General features: G+C 39.5%; 2 protein-coding genes across 2 annotated transcripts; one reads left to right on the forward strand and one right to left on the reverse strand.

Moving 5' to 3' along the window:
• Nucleotides 1-1,019: 1,019 nt before the first annotated feature.
• LOC129766957 (protein obstructor-E-like) lies at nt 1,020-2,129 on the forward strand. The gene is made up of 5 exons (XM_055767556.1): nt 1,020-1,135; nt 1,196-1,408; nt 1,471-1,677; nt 1,736-1,952; nt 2,037-2,129. Exons 1-5 carry the CDS (start codon nt 1,090-1,092, stop codon nt 2,074-2,076), a joined length of 723 nt encoding a protein of 240 aa, XP_055623531.1. The 5' UTR covers nt 1,020-1,089; the 3' UTR covers nt 2,077-2,129.
• Nucleotides 2,130-9,424: 7,295 nt separating this feature from the next.
• On the reverse strand, nt 9,425-10,627 carry LOC129761845 (protein obstructor-E-like). The gene is made up of 5 exons (XM_055759641.1): nt 10,493-10,627; nt 10,176-10,391; nt 9,906-10,112; nt 9,628-9,844; nt 9,425-9,555 (listed from the first exon to the last, which is right to left on the reverse strand). The coding sequence occupies exons 1-5, from the start codon at nt 10,536-10,538 to the stop codon at nt 9,522-9,524; spliced, it is 720 nt and encodes a 239-aa protein (XP_055615616.1). The 5' UTR covers nt 10,539-10,627; the 3' UTR covers nt 9,425-9,521.
• Nucleotides 10,628-22,985: the final 12,358 nt, after the last annotated feature.

The following is a 22,985-nucleotide window of genomic DNA, read 5'->3' on the forward strand; positions in this document are numbered from 1 at the left end:
CTTTTATGCCGTTGGAGCAGTTGTTCGCACGTGAAAAAACAGCGTTCGACGTCTCGTGGCTTCAATTCATACGGCACCCAATGTCCTATCTTTCGGATCATTTCCATTATTTTAAGCAATGCTATTGATACACAAAATTCGGATTTTTTAATTTTTTTTCACAATAACAAAAGTTGCTTCACTCTCAATGTTGTAACTCACGAATCAATCGACCGATTGCTGTCAAATTTAGATAGATATCCATTGAAAGATGGTGCTTTGTGATAGTCAATTAGATTCCTGCAAGATTCACCATCTAGACGTCAACCTTATGAACTTTTCAGCCGAACTGTACCATGAAGTTTTCATTAAGCTTTTCCTTGAGCATGGGTGACAACTTTTATTTATACAGAGTACCATTATCTATTATTCATAGGAGCATCGTTTTGATTCGTGAATTTCGGCACTGTGTGGATGTAGAGTATTGTTAAGTACGTTTAAACATAAAGATAAAGACGCCAAAACAATTATTTTTGCGATACATGCGAAAAACAGGACTGCATTTTGGGAACTGTTTCGAAAGATATCACACGGAAGAGAATTATGCCGTATATTTTTTATGGAACAACGCATTCAATACGTTGTTACTTCTCAATCTGACTTGTTCATCTTTCATAATCTAACAAGTTATACATATACTGCATATACTCTTTCAAAGATGCAAGTCACAGCGTTTTCTAGTAAAAATAATTTCGACCAGTACGACACCCATGTCCAAATTTAATACGACCGCAAAGGGTATCCAAATCAAATGAACCTCAAGTCCATATTCACGAAAAATTCATCGACAACCGCAAATAAAGTCAAAAATATGCAATAGCAACGAAACAGCATTTGAAACAGTCATTAGAAATCAACGCATTTCGAGAAAAGTTGTTACGTTTTGGAAACCTTTGGTAGTCAAAATTGCTTCGAGAAGAGAGGGATGTTGAAAGAGTTGAAAAAGAAAGGGCGCATCACTACCGATCGCTAGTCTCGCGGAGGCTTTTACGGCGATCAGAATAGAAACTAAACGAAGTGAAATTCACAACTTGTGGCTCTCGAACAAGTATGCATAAACAATATTTATTGTTTACTGTGTTCACCGTTGGTGCTTGTAAGTATTTGAATGTTCTCCCGAAAAAGTGCAAAGGTTTTCATTCTTTCGTTTCATAAGTCGCAGTACCCGATGGATATTACCAGTTTAACTGTCCAAAAGAACATGGACAGTTTGAGGATCCTTACCAGTGTGATAAATATTATGAGTGCAATAATGGTCGTGCCACGGAGAAGCTTTGTCCCGATGGCTTAGTGTTTGATCCTGAGAGCAAACGTGTCAGCAAGTGTGATCAGCCTTTCAATGTAGACTGTGGCGATCGCAAGGAACTTCGTGAGTGTTGTGTTCAATGCCGTTTGAATTGGAATTAGTTTAATAGTTTTACCATTTTTTAGAACCGCCAAACCAAGTCGGAGTTTGTTTGCGTCAAAATGGATTTTTTCCTCATCCAGATCCTTCAATGTGCCACATTTTCTACAACTGCGTGAACGGTCAGGAGCTTGAAATTACCTGTTCGGCTGGATTGCATTTCGATTGGGAGACTGGAATTTGTGTGTGGCCGGAAACAGCTGGAAGAACTGGTTGCAAGGGAAATCCTAATAGTAAAATGATCTGATTTTTTTTTATCTTACCAGTCTTATCAGACGTTTGATGTTTCAGGAAAATTAAACGATGGCTTCCAGTGTCCTGCCGAATACAAAAATGTTGATGGCAATGGACAGATAATCCCACATCCAAATTTTCCACATCCGAGCGATTGCGCGAAATTTTACATATGTCTCAATGGGGTCGAACCGAGACTGGGCGCTTGTTTCGGCGGTTTAGTTTATAATCCGGAAACTCAGCGTTGTGATGAACCGGAGAATGTTCCTGGATGGTAAGATTGTTCGACCGTTTCGGGAACAGAACTGTTACCAGACGAATTACGTTCCACATTTAAATACTGTATTTTATATTTCAGTGAGCACTGGCAGAATCAATCCGTTGAATCCGAGAAATGAAGGCTTGCTTCGATTTTACGAAGATCAATTTAGGTAGCAAAGCAATTTGGGCGAATTGTGTCCTTTTTAATATGATTAAATACATTACTGTGTTTCTAGATAGGTATTTTCGTGACTAATTGATGACATATAATTAAATGTGGAATTCTCAAAAACTATTATCCGCCGATGTTGTTTTTTTTTCAATAAGCGCAGAAGGAAACTCTAAACGTTATATTCACGTGATTTCTCTTGAGTTTTTCTGACGTTTCCTTCAACACTCGAATGTTTAGGGTGCTCATTAGGGTGCCAATGAAAATGATCATCTCTAATTTCAAAAAGTTACCTCATAAAAAATAAATTCACCATCTCTAAAAAAACACCCTAGGGGTTAAGGGAGAGAGGCAAAAACGGTCAAAGTTTGAGTTTTTGATGGCCTGCGTTGCTCTTTCAAGCTCCTCCTCCTTCCAACGTTGTCTGTCCATCCTCTTTTTGTAATTCAGCGGCATCTGGAATCAATTAGACCAAAGAAAAGCCTCAAACCACTACAAAAAACATTTTGCTGTTTTTTGTCGGTTATGTCACATTCACCCAAAACACGTTAACCCGGAGCACATTTATCCGAATATAACACATACCCAAATGCCATTCACCCGAATGCAACAAATACCCGAATGCGAAATTTGCCAGAATGAATCGTTTACCCGAATGAACATGGAAAAATTGTGACAAATCAGATTATGAGTTTTGTCGAATCTACTGTTGATAAATTGGATAAACTCAAAACAACATGAGAGAGCAACAGAAATATGAATTAAAATGAAAGAAAAGTAATAAGAAAATTTGCTGGGAACTTCGCTGTGTCATTTTTAGAAATTAGTGTGGGTATAACCAACATGTCGTCTTCTTTCGTTTCCATACCTAAGAGCGTTTTAAGCCTAAAAGATCATTTAGAATGGGCTATGGAATTTTTCGAAAATTAAACAGGTAATTTTTACATTAAAATTATAAAGCATAAATGCTTTAAAAATGTGAGAAAGTTAATAAAAAATGACCCTTACGTATGAACGCCACTGCAGTGCAATTTTAATTATAAGTTATTTTTTTTCGAAATAAAAATTTATTCTGAGGTCAATGTAATGGGGACAAACTCCGTGTCCAACGAGGATAAGGAAGCAAGGCCGCTGAGGTGACGCAATCCGAGTCGGCTGCCGACCAGCCGTTGGAAGCGGTGACCTCTCCCAAGCAAACCTGTGTTCTATGGATTGCCCAGTTAGTTTGGAACATCGGAGACGATCTTTTAGTTAGGACCGACCGTAGTGAGCGTGGGATGGCACACGTTTGCCCGGTTAATTTAAGCTTTGATATCTATCATTCTTATTTCAACGCAAAAAATTACCGGCTGACCGACGCTCGCTATCCTAACTAAAGGATCAAACTAATCAGGCAATCGGTGGAACACATGTTTGCTTGGGAGAGGTCGCCACTTCCGACGGCTGGTCGGCAGCCGACTCGGATTGCGTAATCTCGGCGACTTAGGCCTTATCCTCGTTGGTTGTGGACTTTGTCCCCATTACATTGAGCTCATGATAAATTTCATTTCGAAAAAAATAACTTATAATAAAAATTGCACTGCGGTTGCGTGAGTACGTAAGTACCAAAAAAAAATATAATTTTATACATTTTTTTCATCATAAACCTGAGCTGAATAAAAAATATGAAATAATTCATATTTGAAATACAAATAAGTGTTTTTTTATTCGAACTGCATATAACTGAGGTGCACCCGTGGCCGAGTGGTTAGCGTCACACCTAACATATCGGAGGTTTGGGTTCGATTTTCGTTCTGGTCGGGAAAATTTTTCGTCAAAGAAATTTCCTCCGACTTACACTGTGATCACGCGTATTCTAGAGCTTACCACTCAGAATACACACAAGGCGTGTTATTTGGCATAGAAATATCAACTAAGTACTAGTAAAAATGGCGCAAGTAAAATACTACGTTGAGACGGCAACGTTCCTCTAGGAACTTTAGTGCCATTTAAGAAGAAGATTCATAATCGAGTCCAAAATTGTATAATCGAGTCAGTATATAATCGAATCTGTATATAATCGAGTCCGATCTGTACTTTTGAAATAATGACTTGCTGTAATTGCAAGCAGTTGTTAGGTCACACAAAAACCGTTTGTTGCAAAATGTTCTAAAAGTGGAGATGACCATAGTGAAGGTAATTTCAGCACTTATTGAATCCATTACCGATTTCAAACTAGACGCGGAAAGGCGACGAGTAAACTTATTATGTTTGGCTTCGTTGAAGTGTCGATGAAGAATGACAATACTTGCTAGTTGCTAGTTGCTAGTTGCAGGTTGCTAGGAGATCAAACAATAGTTACTGAGATACCAAATAATGGGTACTTGATGATGAATGACAAGTTGAATTCGATTCAGTTCGATTAGGAGGCTGATTATCATCAGATGTCTCCAAAAGAAGGGAGATGGCCCGGTGGCTGAGTCTACACATATATTTTGGACGAAGTCAAACATCCACCTTTCTGAATACTCATAAACTGTTCATTTAAATAAGTTAAATTTCTCATTAGTCTGGCAACGCTCCACAGAATGCTCAAGGAAATCTCTTCCATTAACAAAATGACGTAATAACCTTTTATTTAAATTTAAATGATAAATGTAAATATCGTAACGACAATCCTTGAACTCATTCGATTTCTCTTCTTAGAGATCTGTATATTCTTGATCCCACCACAGATTGGGAGGACATTTGCGAAACGAATCATCAGGAAAATGTTTCTACTGAGTATCAATAGCACTATCATGAGTTAATCCAGCTAGAAAACTAGATTCTTATGAACTTATGCCACTGATTCTGATTCTGAAATGATTGGGGAGCATCTCTTCCGAATAATTTTCTATTTAGGTTAAATGAGCTTTTCTCCGTACAATTACCGGCACCTGGTGGGGAGCCCATCCCGAAGATCTTATAATGTTGTATCGAACAACAATTCTCTCAGTGAAGGAGTATGGCAGTTTCTGTTTTCAATCAGCTGCCAAAACACACCTAATTGAACTCGAGCGAATTCAGTATCTTTGTCTCCGTATCGCGTTGGGATGTATGCCCTCAACGCATACCATGAGTCTCGAGGTTTTGGCAGGCCTACTCCCACTAAAAGATCGCTTCAATTTATTATCTCTTCTGTTCTTCATCCGGTGTAAGGTCATGAACCCATTGGTGATCGGAAATTTTGAGCAGCTGATCGAGCTAAATTTTCACTCCGGATTCATGAGTTCATATCATGAATTCATCTCCATGCAGGTTAATCCTTCTTCGTATATTCCCAACCGTGTTTGTTTCTCTGACTACATCAATTCCTCTGTGCATTTTGATCTGTCCATGAAGCAAGATATCCATGGATATTCAGATTACCAACGATCGAGGATCGTTCCAACGATCTTTGATGAAAAATATGGGGGTATCAATTGTGATAATACGTACTTTACTGATGGGTCCACTATAAACGAGTCCACAGGATTTGGAGTGTTCAACGAATTTTTTAGCACCTCACACAGTCTTCAGAATCCTTGCTCAGTGTATATTGCTGAATTGGCAGCAATTCATTGGGCGCTGGACAGCGTCACCTCACGACCGGTTGAACACTATTACATTGTAACGGATAGTCTTAGCTCTGTCGAAGCTATCCGTTCAGTGAGGCCGGAAAAGCACTCGCCGTACTTCCTTGAGAGAATACGAGAAATTTTGAGTGCTTCATCCAGACGCTGTTATGTCATTACCTTTATCTGGGTCCCTTCACATTGCTCCATTCCGGGTAATGAGAGGGCTGACTCATTAGCAAAGGTAGGTGCAATTGAAGGCGATATTTATCAGGGTCAAATAGCCTTCAATGAATTTTATTCTTTAGTCCGCAAAAATACCATCGCTAACTGGCAACGCAAGTGGAATGAAGATGAATTGGGCCGGTGGTTTCACTGGATTATCCCTAAGGTTAGCCTCAAACCGTGGTTCAAAAGTCTGGACTTGAGTCGGGACTTTATTCGCACCTTCTCCCGACTCATGTCCAATCACTATTCGTTAGATGCACTTCTTTTTCGTTTCAATATTGCCAGCAGCAATCTCTGCGTTTGTGGCCAAGGTTATCACGACATCGAGTTAGACCTTGATTACATGTCCCATATATATGTTTTCCTTAAAGCTATAGATCTTGGTGTGTGATTGTCCCTACATCCTTATACCCTCCTTTCCTTCCTTTGCGGGTAATTCGTCCCCTTGCTATAAATAGTAGAATAAGTTGAAATGTAAATACACTATAGATATACGAATAGATTTAAGAAATGAGTGTTCATCAACATTGTTACAATTTCCTTATAACCCATCCTTCTCCTAAAAATATGTCACCCTCCTAAACTCGAGTACTCGGTTTTCCACCTTACTAACCATAGATGTAAGAAAATTGTTTATATATATATATATAGTTTTAAAATTATATTTTAGAATTCGGCTCCTTTAAACTTAAGTAACTGAGCCTGTAAAAATAAACGAATTAATTAAAAAAATAAATAAATGAGCGTTTGTCCGATTCAGGGTGTTTTCAAGCAACTAGTAAATGGAAATCGATTTTTCTTCATGAAAATCACATTCAATCAAGACCAGTTTGGGTTTGTTGAAAAGCCCCAAGTCTCTAGTTGCTAATGCATAAGGCGTTGACATTTTTCGATTTTTTATGTTTTTTAACGATTTTTCTCAAAGTGAGATTATGATTATGATTTGACCATCTCTGATCACAGTTTGTCCGGTTTTAGAAATCACCATTTTCGAATGAAAAAATTCAAGTAGATGTTGCATTTCTTATTACTTGAGTTTACTGTCATCATATTCATCCATTCATAATTTAGGCTTTCTTCAGATTATTGCCGTTGCTTGGGCATTTTAAAAGTGTTCACCTCAACACACTCAACACAGAGAAACTTTATTTCTGTTATGCGCGAAGGACACAATAAACAAACTGCATCGCGCCAAGCGGTTGCCATAGAAATAATGTGAACAAAACAACATTAGTGAATCGGGCAACTCATAATCAGAATTGAGGTCATCGAAATGCGTTAATTACATGGTTTAGCTATGTAAATCTGATACAAATGGTGTGCAAACATGATGTTTACGATATTTGTAAGTCTTATAATCCAGAAAATTGACACCAACAGAAGGCGGATTTTTAAATTCTTCAAAACATGTGAATCCGTAAAGATATGCTATAAAAACACTACAAGTCATAAAAAGGACAATTTTATTTATATGTTTTCAAACAATCGAATACCAAATTTGACACAGGTGCACTGAAATATAGCATTCAAAAAAGTTGACAAACCATGGTCATAGTTTCGACTGGACAAACCCAAATCATTTACCTTAATCATGCTGAACATTTATAGTTCCAGCATCATTTGAAATTGAAATAGTGATCGACAAATCATCACTTCCATGTGGATCTTTCCAATTACCGACTTATAACAATTACTTATATGATATAATAGAGAAAGGATTTTCTGAAATCTCGGATACCCGAGGTGAAGCGGGGTTTGTATTTTGGACATTTCTTCTTCAACGTGCTATATGCAAGCAATATAGGAGAACAAAAGGATGCACACGTGGGTAACGTCCAAACCCACGTAACGAACCCCTTTTGAACTGACAGGAGTCAACATATCGTGTTCCTCATTGACATTTCCTGCTTGTATTCCCCTGAATGGAGTTCCCCGCTGACAGTTTTCCTAAATTTTCCTAAATATCTTAATAAGGGTGAGCTCACACGTTACGCTCTTCATTTCACTCTCAAAAAAAAAACTCTCTTCCGTGTATACTTATAAGATCCAATTTAATTTTATAATGTAGTGTGATATTTGCATGCATCGGTATGATAGCACCTGTGGTCATGAGGATAGCGTGGTTGTGAAGAATGGCGTTACAACACAGCCCAACCTTTGTTCAATCCCTGCTTGGCGTCGTTTAGTAATTTTTTAGCGCAATTGATAGAATAAAGACAACCCTAAATCGGACAATTCCTTTCTCGATTTTGCTCTTATCAACATATTCGGTGATCCATTTTTATTTATATAGATAGAAGAAGGTATAGGAGTGCGTTTTATCACATTAAAAAATCAGTTGACATGTTTGGTTGGAATATGTTTGTTAGGAATATGTTTGGTTGAAATATGTGTATTATTTTTACGGGACCCCCTCTCCATTTCAGAAAAGGGAGGGGTGCCATAACATCATAGAAATATTTCTCATATTCTAAAACCTTCACATGTCAAATTTGGTTCCATTTGATTGATTAGTTTTCGAGTTATGCAGAAATTTGTGTTTCATTTGTATGGTAGAGAGGAGGGAGGAGTGTCGATCCACCATAGAAACGTTTATCGATCCCTAAAACCTCTATATGTTAGTTCAATTCCAATTGTTTGATTAGTTCTCGACTTTTTCAGCACCCTCTCCTCCTCCTCTTTAGAGAGGAGAAAGGAGTGTCAAACCACCATAAAAACATTTATTGCTCCCGAAAACCTCCATATGCCAAATTTGGTTCCATTTGCTCGATTAGTTCTCGAGTTATGAGAAATTTATGTTTCATTTCTATGGCAGCCCAGTTATTTGAACTGATTGAGAACTAAAGATGACCTACGAATTCGAAACTTATTGTAATTCATGAGAAAATGACGTTAATTTTGTAAAGTAGTAAGAGTTTTCATATGGTTTTTTATTTTTTTGAATGTTTCGCTCCTGAATACAACAATAAAGTTCAAATGGCCAATCTTTTGAATGAAGATAGTTATTATATACTATATACTTCAATTCAACCGACTTCTTACATTCTCTGAAAACTCAGAAAAAATAGTGGTTCTATAGCTGTGAAACCCAGTGTATATCTAATTCAAAAACAATTTCTCTTTCTAAACAAATTGCTCCTGTTAATTCCCTTTTTTTCTCCGAAAATCGTCTTCAAAACTCTGAAATGTAATAAAGAGAAATAAAGTCAAATGAAATCTGAATATATTCGCTATGATGAAAATTAAACGTCACCTTTTTACCATGGCCTGCCCGCAAACGGGTAGGAGAAAAATAGAGATAATCATGTCAAAATTATCAAGGATTAATTCACGAAATAGCTTATCAAAATAAACAGAATGTTCTCTCCTCCCATAAGAAGCATTAAGAAAATGATGAGAACGCGAACTCGTAACCTCGATTTACTCGTTGATGTATTAATTCTAGAATAAAGATTATATCTTGTGATATAATTTCATTTCTACTGTAACTAACATACAGCTACGAAAAAATGATTTTTATAAGGATATTTTAAATTTATTTTATTTACATTTCAAAACTTATCGATATATTTTACTTTAGTCTTTCTGACACTTATAAGTAGTACTCAGTTCATTGTTTCGGCGACCCAGTTTTCCAGTTCTTACTGTGGTTGTTCAAGAAAGTGAAAGTGACATTAAGGTTTAGTTTCGGTTGTTTGTCTATTCGTTTTACTTACCAGCCGGGCACATTGTCGGGATCGTCACACCGTTCAATCTCCTCGTTGTACACCAGCCCGGCATCGCAAGCTCCTTGTCTTGGTTCAACTCTATTGAGGCAAATGTAGAATTTTGTACAATCGTCTGGATGGGGATAGGTAGGATGGCTAATCATCTGACCATCCTTGTTCATCTGTTCGTAAACAGTAGGGCACTGGAAACCATCCTTCAGTTTTTCTTCGGATTAAAAAAAATTCTCATTCATCTCAATAGCGGAGTAAAATTGATCTAATCTTACTGTTGGCATTGTTGTTACAGTCCGGCCGGCCAGCATTTTCCGCCCAAACACACGTACCGGTCTTCAAATCAAAATGCAATCCAGAAGCGCATGACATTTCCATGTGCTGACCGTCAACACAGTTGTAGAAAATGTTGCATATGGTTGAATCGGGGTGAGGGAAAAATCCGTTTTGTCTCAAACAAACGCCTTCAGGATTGGCTGGTTCTAAAAGCACACACATCAATACATTTTTTGGAAGCAACCACTGGAAACTTTTTCAAAACATACGAAGGTCCTTGCGGTCCCCACAATCGACATTAAATGGCTGGTCACACTTGTTGTGGCTTCTCTTCCTAGAGTTGAACACCAATCCATCAGGACACATCATTTCAGTAGCTTGTCCATTCTTGCACTCGTAATATTTGTCGCATTGAAAAGGATCTTCATATTGCCCGTTTGGTTTTGGACAGTCAAAATCATCGTATGCACTGCATTCCACCATATCTGTAATGTTTTATTTTATCGTTACAAACAGGATATACGAAGCGTATGCAAGTCCTTGTTCTATCAGTTAAGAGAAATAACTCAATTTCCATTACACTCACAGGCGCCAAACAAAATCGAAAGAACTATAAACATCGATTTCCACATGATGCACACTGTTTGCGGCTTATTTCCGTTTCCGTTACGACGCGAAAAGTGTACAGACTGAACAGCAGTTTTTGCACGACTAATGGCCGTTCTTTGTTAGACTTTTCATTTTGTTGGCTTACGCACCCCTTCTATTTTTCGGAATGAGACTGGGTTGTCTCTTTTCGGTGGCAGCTTTCGTGGTACACAAATTGGTTCTGCAACAACAAGTAGTGCCTGAGTGTTGTGTTGTTGCGTGAACATTAATTTCAGCCTAATTGCTGTCGCGTTCCATTAGCGTTTTGTTTTGGACAATTTGTTCAAGTGCGATGATGTCACCAATTACTGATATTGGCCCGAAATATGTAGCCACCGCCGAAAATGATGCACAAATTTCATAAAATTAATTGGAAAGTGCATTTTTTAATGTAGGACGACGGAATGTTCTGATTCATTGTTCTTGTCTTTTTCGCAGCAGGAATTCTTGCTATGAGTCATGCCTACCAACTTTGATTCAGGGCTAATTCCAGCATTGTTCCTTCTCTTCTAGCACCAATATCGTTACTTAAAGAAAAAACTATCAGGGTTTTGTGCTTTCGCCACATTTGCATTGCCTTTTCATCTTGATTGATTCATGAAGAATTTATTGAAGGCTAACGAGATTTGCCCAGATTATGAGGTCACCATAGAGTAGTCGAATGAAGTAAAGCATTTCAGACCGAATTATTACATACGATTTAGTGTTACAATAATCAAATGATTCATTCTGACTAGATTTCCGTGAACTTTATTTTGAAAAACCGTTAATTTCTACTTTTTCCAGCTGCCAGTAGAGCTTTTGAAAAGCAGCCGGAAAACGTTTTTTTTTTATTAACAACTAGCTGACCCAGCAAACTTCGTCTCGCTCAAAATTTATTTTTCGTTATCACATTCACGTTTTCTTACTAAGCCCACGTTCGTGGCTCCAATCGCAAAACTGTTCATTGATTGGTGATCTTCTTGTCTACCCTTTAAAATTACCTTTTACTATAAAATTCCTAGTATATTCCAAAACTCGTCATTAAAATATCATATTATATTCAGACACAATTCTCGTTCAATATTTTTCAACCACTTGCAAATAACATGTTACATGGAATAAATGTTTGGTACTGAAAATATGATAGAATAAATACAACCCTAAATCGGACAATTCCTTTCTCACATTCGGCGATCCATTTTTATTTATATAGATAGAAAAGAAGATACGACAGTGCGTTTTATCACATTAAAATCCATTTCCACTTTCTAACAAAGATCAATTTCGTTAGCGCGAACATCAAATGGACTAACAACGCTTGTCACTATGCAATTGTAGAATATATGCGAATTAAATTTTCTGAACTTTCTCATTTACCTTCAGATTTTTCCGAAAATTTTCAATTTTCGTGTCGGAATATGTTTGGTTGAAATATGTGTATTATTTTTATGGGACCTCCTCCCCATTCCAGAGGAGAGAGGGGTGTCATACTATCATAGATACATTTCTCGTATCCAAAACCCTCACATTCCAAATTAGGTTCCATTTACTTGATTAATTCTTGAGTTATGCTGAAATTTGTGTTTCATTTGTATGGTAGCCTCCCCTTAGAGAGGGGAGGAGTGTCGAACCACCATAGAAACTTTTTTAACGATCCCTAATACCTCCACATGCCAAATTTGGCTCGATTTACTTGATTAATTCTCGAGATATGCAGGAATTTGTGTTTGATTCGTATGGCACCCTCCACTAAGAGAGGGGGAGGAGTGACTGACCACCATAGAAACATTTTTTGCACCCTAAAATCTCCACATGGCAAATTAGATTTCATTTGCTTGATTAATTCTCGAGTAATGCAGAAATTTGTGTTTCATTTTTATGAATACCCACCCTTTAGAGAGAGGGGAGGAGTGACTAACCACCATTTCTTGCCTCCTGATACCTTCACATGCCAAATTTGGTTCCGTTTGCTTGACTAATTCTTGAGTAATGCAGAAATTTATGCTTCATTTGTATGGCAGCCTCCTTTTAGAGAAGGGGTGGAGTGTCGAACCAGAATCGTTTATCGATCTCTAAATCCTCTATATGCCAAGTTCGATTTCATTTGTGTCAAGTGTCAAGCCACCATAGAAACATTTATTGCCCCCTAAAACCTCCACCTGCCAAATTTGGCTCGATTTGCTTGATTAGTTCTCGAGTTGTGCAGAAATTTGTGTTTCAGTATGTAACCACCATAGAAACATTTATTGCACTCTAAAACCTTCACATGCCAAATTTGGTTTCATTTGCTTGATTAGTGCTCTAGTATTGCAGAAATTTGTGTTTCATTTGTATTTTTAAACGTGACAATACCGTTTATTCGACCATTTTTTTTATTGTCCTGTCTTTTTATCGATTTGTACCGTATTTTCAGTACGAAGAAAAATATGTATTCCTTTTAATTATTTTCAATTAATTGTTATCGAATAAACATCTTCAACATGCAATCGAGTGTTGGCAATCGATATTCAAAGCTTCGCTGTAAAAGTTTATAACTACAAGGAAACTTTGATATAATCGCTATAGAGCGTGGTAAAACACGATTCATTTCTCTCCTTCGCTTTCACTTGGTCTACTATCGAATGGATTCTATTGTTGAAGGTTGGTGCTCCTATTTCCCTTCATAAAAAAAATGTCCTGTTGTACCTTACCGATTTACGTGAAATTTCCCTCAAACTATGATTGCTTTTTACCAGAGATCAGTTAGTGACCTTTCAATAATTTATTGGCTTTGTAGAAAGTTGTGATGTATCTTCTACTGAAGTTGCTAATAAATTTGATGATATCATTATGAATTCATCATAAAAGTGAAGACTAGTTGACTAGTGAGGTGCAAAGTGATCCTAAAAGTCTAGATGAGTCAGTAGAAATACAGGAAGCTAAATTCTTAAAACTGTGGTTTTTCTAACGATACTAGTTGGAGTACATGAAAAATGAAAGGACATTCATCACAGTATAAATGAATTGTTTGAAAGGCCATTCCTGAATGGTCAGAGATCCAAACTAGCATAAGTATTTAACTTCTGTTCAGATAGAGGAAAACATTTGGTTTGAAGAATGTGCAATGAATAAAACAATTAAAATTAATGAGATAAAAAGGTGGAATAAAGAATCCGTGTCAGCTGCAAATCGTTGGGTCCAAATTTTTTAGAAATGGAATATCAATAGGGGAAGGCAGTCCTGATCAAACCCCCTAAATTGCAACGGCTTTTCATCACATAAAATAAGACAAGTGTTAAAGTAAGACGAAGAATGTTTTAGAGTGAAAAGGCGGTAGTAAAAATGGAACCGGAACCGAAAATGGAAACGGAAACGGATAAGGAACCGGAGAAAACGATCCTACAGCACAATGGCGGATTAGCATTCAGTAGACCAGCCATCGGGAATCAATGGACCCGGAGAGCAGCGGTTTGTGCTACAGCAGTACTAACAGCCTCCCGGAATGCAGCTGCAGAACATTCCTCCAGGATTGCCGCAGTGGAGCTCCACACAGCAGACTCTAACAGATGCTGTTATCGTGCAAATATTTATTTATTTATCTATTCCACAATCTTCGACTACGTCGTACAAACCTTTTTTTTATAAACTAAATTAGTCTAAACATCTTATTCTAGAACTAAACACATTTTTGGACAAAGTAAAATCAAACTCCTAACAAACATTGTTGAGCGATCGCAAATATAGATTAAAACACTTATTAAAGCCAAAGATTGTTCTGTGGAAAGGAATTATGAATGTTGGAGAATTTCGGAACGACTTGGAGGAATATTTCACGGAATCTGCTGTAGCAATTCGGGGCACTCCACGTTGTCAGTTATAAAGTCGAAGATGAAGAGTCGCTGTTTTTTTACGCCTAGCAGAGAGGGTTGTTACAGTTTCAATAAAATACCGAAACAAGAAAGAAAGATTTCGAGCTGTTAAGGAAGGCGGAAAACTAGGACAACTAGACTGGGGCTTAGCTCACGGACCGTCGAAGGTATCGTTTGTTGATTCAGTAAAATTGGAAGTTCAAGTTTGTTTGAAAAGTGAATCAAAAGTGCGAGAGAAAATAGGGACTGGAAGGTCGCAGCTCCCGGGAATCGTACGCGTCGAGTGACATCCACCCTCCTCGCACTGAAATTCCGATGGTGGAGGTACCTCGAACTGAGTGCCGGTGGTCAGCGAGCCCCCAAAGTCATCGTTGCTCCACACGCTTTCGGGTGAGTCGATCGGAAGCTTTTGAGGTACCAGTACGGCGGGGACCGTACTGGAACCGATGAGATCGACTCCCGTCTGCGGGCACCTTGCGTGAGTAAACCCAGAAAGACTACAACCTACCTCTCTCTCCTCCAATTCGCCATCTTACCTGTTTACCTGCTGTTCGGCCGCATCGTTACTAACACCCTAACCTGAAAAGAAATAAAACAATATATACATTTAATTAAACTTACCTTCGGTTCTTATTACACAACGAATCCTTCCATAGTGGTTCTACTTTCGTGTCGTATCGAATCGTGAGTCCGCTTTGTTTCCTGGTAAAGAGCCGACCCTGAGGTTAAGTCTACCTCTGAGATAGCGAATACTTACAGGGTTTCTAAATCGATCAACTTGCAGCGATCAGGATAGCTTTGCAGCGAGTAATGGATATTGATTTGCACTTCTTGCTGTTTACGCGCATGCCGTTGTCACCGTACCAGATTAGCGGGTGATTTATATCTTCTTGTGCTGCCTCGCAATCGTTGGTAGATTTAATCACTCGGAAGGATTTCATTGCCTTAAATGATGAATATGAATATCAGTGGGCCCAAAACACTTCCTTGAGGCACACCAGATGGATTGCTACATATGTTAAATATTACAGCAGCTTCAGCAACAACAGACCGTCACCAATCAACTCCTCCAATAGCAGCGTAAATCAGGGATTTATGCAAATCTATTCCTAAATCTATTCCGAGATGCGCTTTCGACTATACAAGTCAACGTTTCTCCCAATCACGAAGTTATTCAGGACTCTTTGGCTGGGAATATTCCAGAGTTCCAGTACGATCCAGAAAATCGCATCACATTTGCAGCATGACTTGTTCGCCAAGGATGCGGACGGCTTGATGACGAAGCCAAAGTAAGGTTACTGCTTCGAAGAGTGGGTACGAATGAGCACTACAGGTACGTCTCATACATCCTACCTTATGCTTCAAACGATTTCACGTTCAACGACACAGGGAAGGAACTGGAGGGAGTTTTCGGCATAAAAGATTCCATAGTTAAGAAACGATACTGTACATTATCCGTCACGAAAACTCCGACGGAGGACTATGTTACATTCGCTTGCCGGGTGAATAAAATGTACGTGGAGTTCGAGTTGGCCAAATTGACGGAAGAGCATTTTGAGGGCCTCATGTTCGTTTGCTGTCTGAAGTCGGAGTGCTGACGAAAATTGAGAACAACAATGACTTCACCTTAGAAGCACTGATGGAAGAGTGTCAGTGGTTGATATATATAAAGAGCGATACGGCTATGATAGAAAGTCCTGGACGTGTTCAGAACACCAAGAGCAACATTCAGTAACGGAAGCAGTATAGTGAGCGTTTCAGAGATTGTCCAAGCAAGACACCAAGAAATGAAGAAGAACGCAACAGTCCGGCAACTCCTTGCTGGAACTGTGGAGCGATGCATTTTTCTAACCACTGCGGTTTTAAGAGTCACAAGTGCGCCGACTGCGATCAGATCGGCCATAAAGAGGGGTGTTGCTCAAGTGGTTCCCGGAATAAATCGCCACAGAAAACGACTGCAACAGAAACCACCGCTTATAAAATGTGTAGTAGGCTATAAATATTGTGGCGCGGTATTGTATTTCAAAACAAGAATTAACCGGGCAAACGTATCGCCCCAGGCAAACGTAACGCCCCGGGCAGACGTATACCGTCCGACGCTCGCTAGAGCTCGGTCGGACATTGCTAAAGGATCGTATCCTATGTTTCAAACTAACCGGGCAATCAGTGGATCCCAGGTTTGCGTGCGAGACACCGCCGCTTCCGACGGCGGGTCGGCGGTGGACTCGGATTGCGTCATCTTGGCGGCATGGGCCGCCTCGATTCCTTATCCTCGCCAAATGGGGACTTCGTCCCCATTACATTGTCCTCAGAATAAATTTCGAAAAACGAGAACAAGAGAATAAATTTATAATAGAAATGTGAGGCACATGATGTTTTTCCCGCGCCAAATATTTCTAGCCTACTACACTTTTTCTAAGCGGTTGTTTCTGTTGCAGTTGTTTACTGTGGCGATTTATTCCGGTCACCTGCTCAAGTACAAAGCGGTCTACGAAGGCATCAAAATATCAACCACGAAGGTTCTCCACCAAACCGTCATTGCATCGCTCAGCAGCGTCGTGACGCGTGGGTGAAGCTGAACGGTTAACAAGAAAGAATTATAGCTTTGGAAACTCATGTTTTCCAAAACTCAAAAGCAGTTTCTTATAGTTCAATATACTGGTTTTCGAAATAATTGGCCAAATGTTTTATAAAAAAGTCACAGGAGGGACGTGTCTGAGACACGACCGCATAGTTGACGTAGGATTCCGTTAGGCTATCTGTTGATTTTGTATATGTTTGAAGAATTCCATTGTTAAACTCTTTGATAATGATTTGGTGGTCCTGAAAAAGGCTTTGTTTTGTTTGGTTATTGGTCATGTTGTTCACTCCACCAGTCTTTACCGAGTGCTGATAGATTACCGAGAAGGGTAAACAGTCGTTGGATGGTGCGTATCGGATGAAAGATACCGAAGTGGAATGAGATATGATGAAAATCGCCCTCTGTGATCCTAGACGAAATGCCTCCAGCCTTTTTTTTTATCCAAAATATATATTTTATTAAGGCTCATATGGCGTCAGCCTAACGGGGCCGGGAGTTCAATATTTTGACAATGTTTGCTTAGACAATGTTAGTAATATGTAACCGATTACTCGCGGTTGACTCGAGGTTAGTATTACAAGTGTTCTCATAATTGGTATGTCGCAGTCTTCGATGCTCTGTACGTGTGCCCGACACGGGATACTTCTTATTGGGATGCAGCTGACCATTAATCAGCAACGCCCCCCTAGTCTGTACCCCATATCTAGCGTGGTGCGTCTTTCTCGACTCGAGGAATCCAGGATAGAATGGTTACTAGCCGGCGCAATCATCAGCTCGTGTAGAGTTGTCATGAGCGGTACAACCTTTGGCTCTTGTTGAATAATCAGTGGACTGCACAACCTTCGGCCCGTGCATCTGTACAACATTTTTATCGATGTGGGTATAATGGACATGTACTGGGGGGAATATGGGCAGGTTGATAATATTAGGCTGTCAAAAAAGTCCTGCGGTATTTCCGCGAGGTGTCGTTGTAAGCGCGTAGTTCTAGTTGTATTCATTGTATCGAGTCATACTATAGCTTGTTGGAAAGGTATTTTTATAATATAGTCCTTGACAGTGTTTTGTTTGGTTAAGTCGTTCGTGAGTTATAGTGTCGCAAATATGGAGCAAAATAAAGAGAAAATCCGACATATTTTACAGTACTACTATGACAAAGGCAAAATGCATCTCAAGCTGCCAATAAAATTTATGCAGTTTATGGACCCGATACAGTTTCCATTTCCACCGCACAACGATGGTTTCAACGTTTTCGTTCTGGTGTAGAGGTCGTCGAAGATGTGCCACGCTCCGGATGGCCTGTCGTCGAAAATTGCTACAAAATCGCTGAATTAGCCGAGAAAGACCGGTATAGTAGCAGCCGTAGCATCGGCCAAGAGCTGGGGATAAGTCATCAAACCGTTATTAACCATTTGAAGAAGCTTGGATTCACAAAGAAGCTCGATGTATGGGTGCCACACACGTTGACGCAAAAAAACATCTTTGACCGTTTCGACGCATGTGAATCGCTGCTGAATCGCAACAAGATCGACCCGTTTTTGAAGCGGATGGTGACTGGCGATGAAAAGTGGGTCACTTACGACAACGTGAAGCGCAAACGGTCGTGGTCGAAGCCCGCTGAAGCGGCTCAGACGGTGGCCAAGCCCTCATTAACGGCCAGGAAGGTTCTGCTGTGTGTTTGGTGGGATTGTCAAGGAATAATCTATTATGAGCTGCTTCCCTATGGCCAAACGCTCAATTCGGACCTGTACTGCCAACAACTGAACCGCTTGAAGGTAGCACTCATGAAGAAGAGGCCATCTTTGATAAACAGAGGCCGCATTGTCTTCCATCAGGACAACGCCAGGCCACACACTTCTTTGGTGACGCGCCAGATGCTCCGGGAGCTCGGATGGGAGGTTCTTTTGCATTCGCCGTATAGTCCGGACCTTGCACCAAGTGACTACCACCTGTTTTTGTCCATGGCGAAGAGGCCTGTGAAAATTGGCTATCCGAGTTTTTTGCCAATTAGGAAGCGAGCTTCTATAACAGGGGTATTATGAAGTTGGCACCTCGTTGGGAACAAGTCATCGAACAAAACGGCGCATATTTGACTTAAAACAGATGATTGTAACTAATTTTATAAACAAATGAAAATTCAAAAAAAAATACCGCAGGACTTTTTTGATAGCCTAATATATGAAGCGTAGAAGTTTATCGCCTGCGAGAGGAATAATTTCGCTCTCTATCAGTGTTTGTGTGTCCATTAACTGAAATAGAATAACAAGAGAAAGCAAAGTTCAGTATTCTTCCCTTCACTTTCTATCATGCATTGGAAGTGATTATGGATGTGACTGTCCATTTCAACCCCACCAGTTCAATTATTTTAATAAATTAAATTTACCACTTACGAAAGAATTTACTTTTCCGTACATACCTAATATCGCTTCTCTGTCAACTAACAAACCGAAATATAACCATCAGTGAATTAAGTTTTGCAGTGAAACCACTCAAAATGCTGAATATCGAGGCCGGAAAAATTACATCAACACGCTGAGTCACGTTTGATTTTCGGTTTGATTCCGTTTCCCTATTCCATTTTAATCACTATTCATTGTCATAGGATGGTTTAAATATTATAGAATAGCATGAGGGGGTTTCCATCAACAGAAATTTGAAATTCATAATATTCTTTATATATAAAAATGGATTTCTGTCTGTCTGTCTGATTCTTATGGACTCGGAAACTACTGAACCGATTAACATGAAAATTGGTATGTAGGGGTTTTTGGGACCGGGGAAGGTTTTCGTGATAGTTTGAGAACCCTCCCTCCTTTCTTTTCTTTTCGGGGTGCCATACAAATAAAACACAAATTTCTGCATTTCTCGAGAATTAATCAAGCAAATGAAACCAAATTTGGCATGTGAAGGTTTTAGGGTGCAATAAATGTTTCTATGGTGGTTAGACTATCCACCCCCCTCTCTAAGGGGGGCTGCCATACAAATGATACACATTTTGCATTACTCGACAATTAATCAAGCAAATGAAACCAAATTAGGCGTATGGAGGTTTTAGGGTGCAATAAATGTTTCTATGGTGGTTAGACTCTCCCTCTCCTCTCTAAGAGGGGCTGTCATACAAATGAAACACAAATTACAGGGGGCTCACAAACACAAACTTCTGCATAACTCGAGAACTAATCAAGCGAATGGAGCCAAATTTGGAATGTGAGGGTTTTTGTTTATTTAATGTCAAACGTCTTCGACCTAATGGTTGTACAGACTGCTTATAGGGACTTAATTCTATTCTTATAGATTAACCTACTAATATTAAAATCGAACAGTTCAGATACCTCGTTAAAGACGCGGCAGCAAGCGTCTAATGGATTATTTTGCCGATATATGGTACGGTGATTAGGCATCGCCAGGACTCGATGGTGGCGTAGCTGTCGGGATGATGCGTGTAGGCTAACGTTTCGAAGTAGATAGCTGCAGTCAATTTTGTCTGTCAATACATCGAAAATAAAAATTCTCTGTAGCATCAATCGTCGGCTTTCCAGGGTTTGCATTCCAATAAGTGCACAGCGCTGTTCATAGGGTGGTAGGTTGGTTGGATCATTCCAGGGCAGGCCACGTAGAGCATACCTTACGAAGCGTTTCTGAACACGTTCGATGCGCTGGATATGTAAAGCGTGATATGGGGCCCATACTTGTACTGCGTATTCCAAGACGCTGCGAACAAAAGCACAGTACAACGACTTCAGAGCGTAGACGTCATCGAAATGAGCTGTGTTGCGTCTCAAAAATCCAACCATCGCATTTGCTCTTGAAATTGTGACCGAGACGTGCTCATGGAAACGTAGCTTGCTGTCAAGAAGAACTCCCAGATCTTTGATTCTATTGACTCTCTGCAGTGGCGAGAGATTCAACATGTATCCGTGTACAATAGGGGAGCGAGAGCGCGTAAATGTGATGGCCTTGCATTTTTCAGCATTTACATGCATTCCATTTTCCTGGCACCAAACCGTTATTCGCTCAATGTCAGCTTGCAGTATGCAGCAATCTAAATTTGAATGTATTACTTGGTAAATTTTCAAATCATCCGCATATAAAATTTTCTCCGAACATAACCTTTCGCACAGATCGTTAACGAATAATACAAAAATCAGAGGACCAAGAATGCTTCCTTGTGGCACACCAGATGGAATCGTAAATTCGTTGGATCTAGTACCGTGGACCTTGACAAAAGCTTTGCGGGATGATAAGTATGAGGTTAGCAGGTTTATGATCCAGGATGGTAAACCAAGTCGATCCATTTTCAGAATAGCAAGGTCGTGGAGTACTTTGTCAAAAGCTTTGGAGAAATCGACGTAAACAGCATCAACTTGTTGCCGCTTCTCGATTTTGTTGATTAGCATGTTAGTGTATGCCATAAGGTTCGTGGTGGTTGCGCGTTTTTTAACGAAGCCGTGTTGGAACTCTGAAATCACAGGCTGTACAATCGGACATAGTGCACCATGAACTAGACTCTCGAGCACTTTTGCTAGGCAGTTTAAAATCGATATCGGGTGATAGTTTTCGACATCGTGAAAGCTGCCTTTCTTGTGGACTGGAGTTATCGATGCAAGCTTCCAAGTCTCGGGAAAAATACCCTCGCGCAGAGATTGGTTGTAAACCATAGAAACTGGTCTGGCGAGCATCGCTGCACAGTTCTTGATGAAGACCGGGGGAATAAGATCCGGACCGGGCCCTTTTGTTGCATCTACTGAACTGAGTGCTTTATGCACCACATCTTCATCAAACACAAGTACTGGGAAACGGAGATTGTACGGAGGGAAACGGAGGGATTTTGGGTATGATAAATGTGTTTATGATGGTATGACACCCTTCCCTCCTCTGGAATGGAGAGGGGGTCCCATAAAAATACAAAATACATATATTTCAACCAAAAATATTCCAACCAAACATGACAATTGAAAATTTTCGGAAAACTCTGAAGGAAAAAGGGAAAATTCGGAAAATTAAGTTCTTATATGTTCTACAACTACATAGTGACAAATGCTGTTAGTCCATTTGATGTTTGCGCTAGCGCAATTGATCTTTGTTCGAAACTGGAAATGAATTTTAATGTGATGAAACGCACTCCTATATTTTCTTCTGCTCTTATCAACAAATTCGGCGATATTTTTTTGTTGGTATAGGTAGGACTCGAGGAAGGAATTGTCCGATATAGGGCTGTCTTTATTCTATCATATTTTCTGTATCAAACATTTATTGCATGTACCGGAGAAACATGTTATGTGCAAGTGGTTAAAAAATCTTGAACGAGAATTGTGTCTGAAAATAATCTGATATTATAATGATGGAATATTATTTTAATTTTTTAGCAATTTTATAGTAAAAGATAAATTCAACGGGGTCGATTAGAAGATCAATCAATGAACAGTTTTGCGATTGGATCCATAAATTTGCTATTAGTAACAAAACTTGAATGTTTGAAGGTATTGATAACAAAAAAACAAATTTTGGGCGGGACGAAGTTTGCCAGGTCAGCTAGTGCAACTATACAAATCAACCATCTGTCCAATCTACCCCCACTGTCCGTCTTACCCGCGGTTCCCCTACCCCTGTATTGCAGCTTGACACAGCGTCTGATATTACTATCGTGTCCGAAAAGGTATGGAATCGGATCGACCAGCCAGCAGGTGTTCCTTAGAGTCAGTTCGTCAAGCCAGCTCCGGGAAAACAACTGGACCTGCAGTGTGAGTTCGTCAATGACGTCGAAATCAATGGCACGACGCATAGCGGACGCATCTTCGTTTCTACATATCCATTGAATCTCCTCCGAATCGATCTCATCGACAAGTTCCAGCTTTGGTCATTACCGATCGATAAATTTTGTAATTTCTTTGGTAATATCAACGATATCGTTTCTCTGCAGGAAGCGTACCCGAAACTGTTTAGCGAGACGTTGGGGCTTTGCTCCTAATCTAATATAAGCGTGTAAGGCAGTTTTTCGTCCAAGAAGGCCGGTTTCGTACGCT

The sequence above is a fragment of the Toxorhynchites rutilus genome, chromosome 1 (assembly GCF_029784135.1).
Source record: "Toxorhynchites rutilus septentrionalis strain SRP chromosome 1, ASM2978413v1, whole genome shotgun sequence".
NCBI classification, from domain to species: Eukaryota; Metazoa; Arthropoda; class Insecta; order Diptera; family Culicidae; genus Toxorhynchites; species Toxorhynchites rutilus.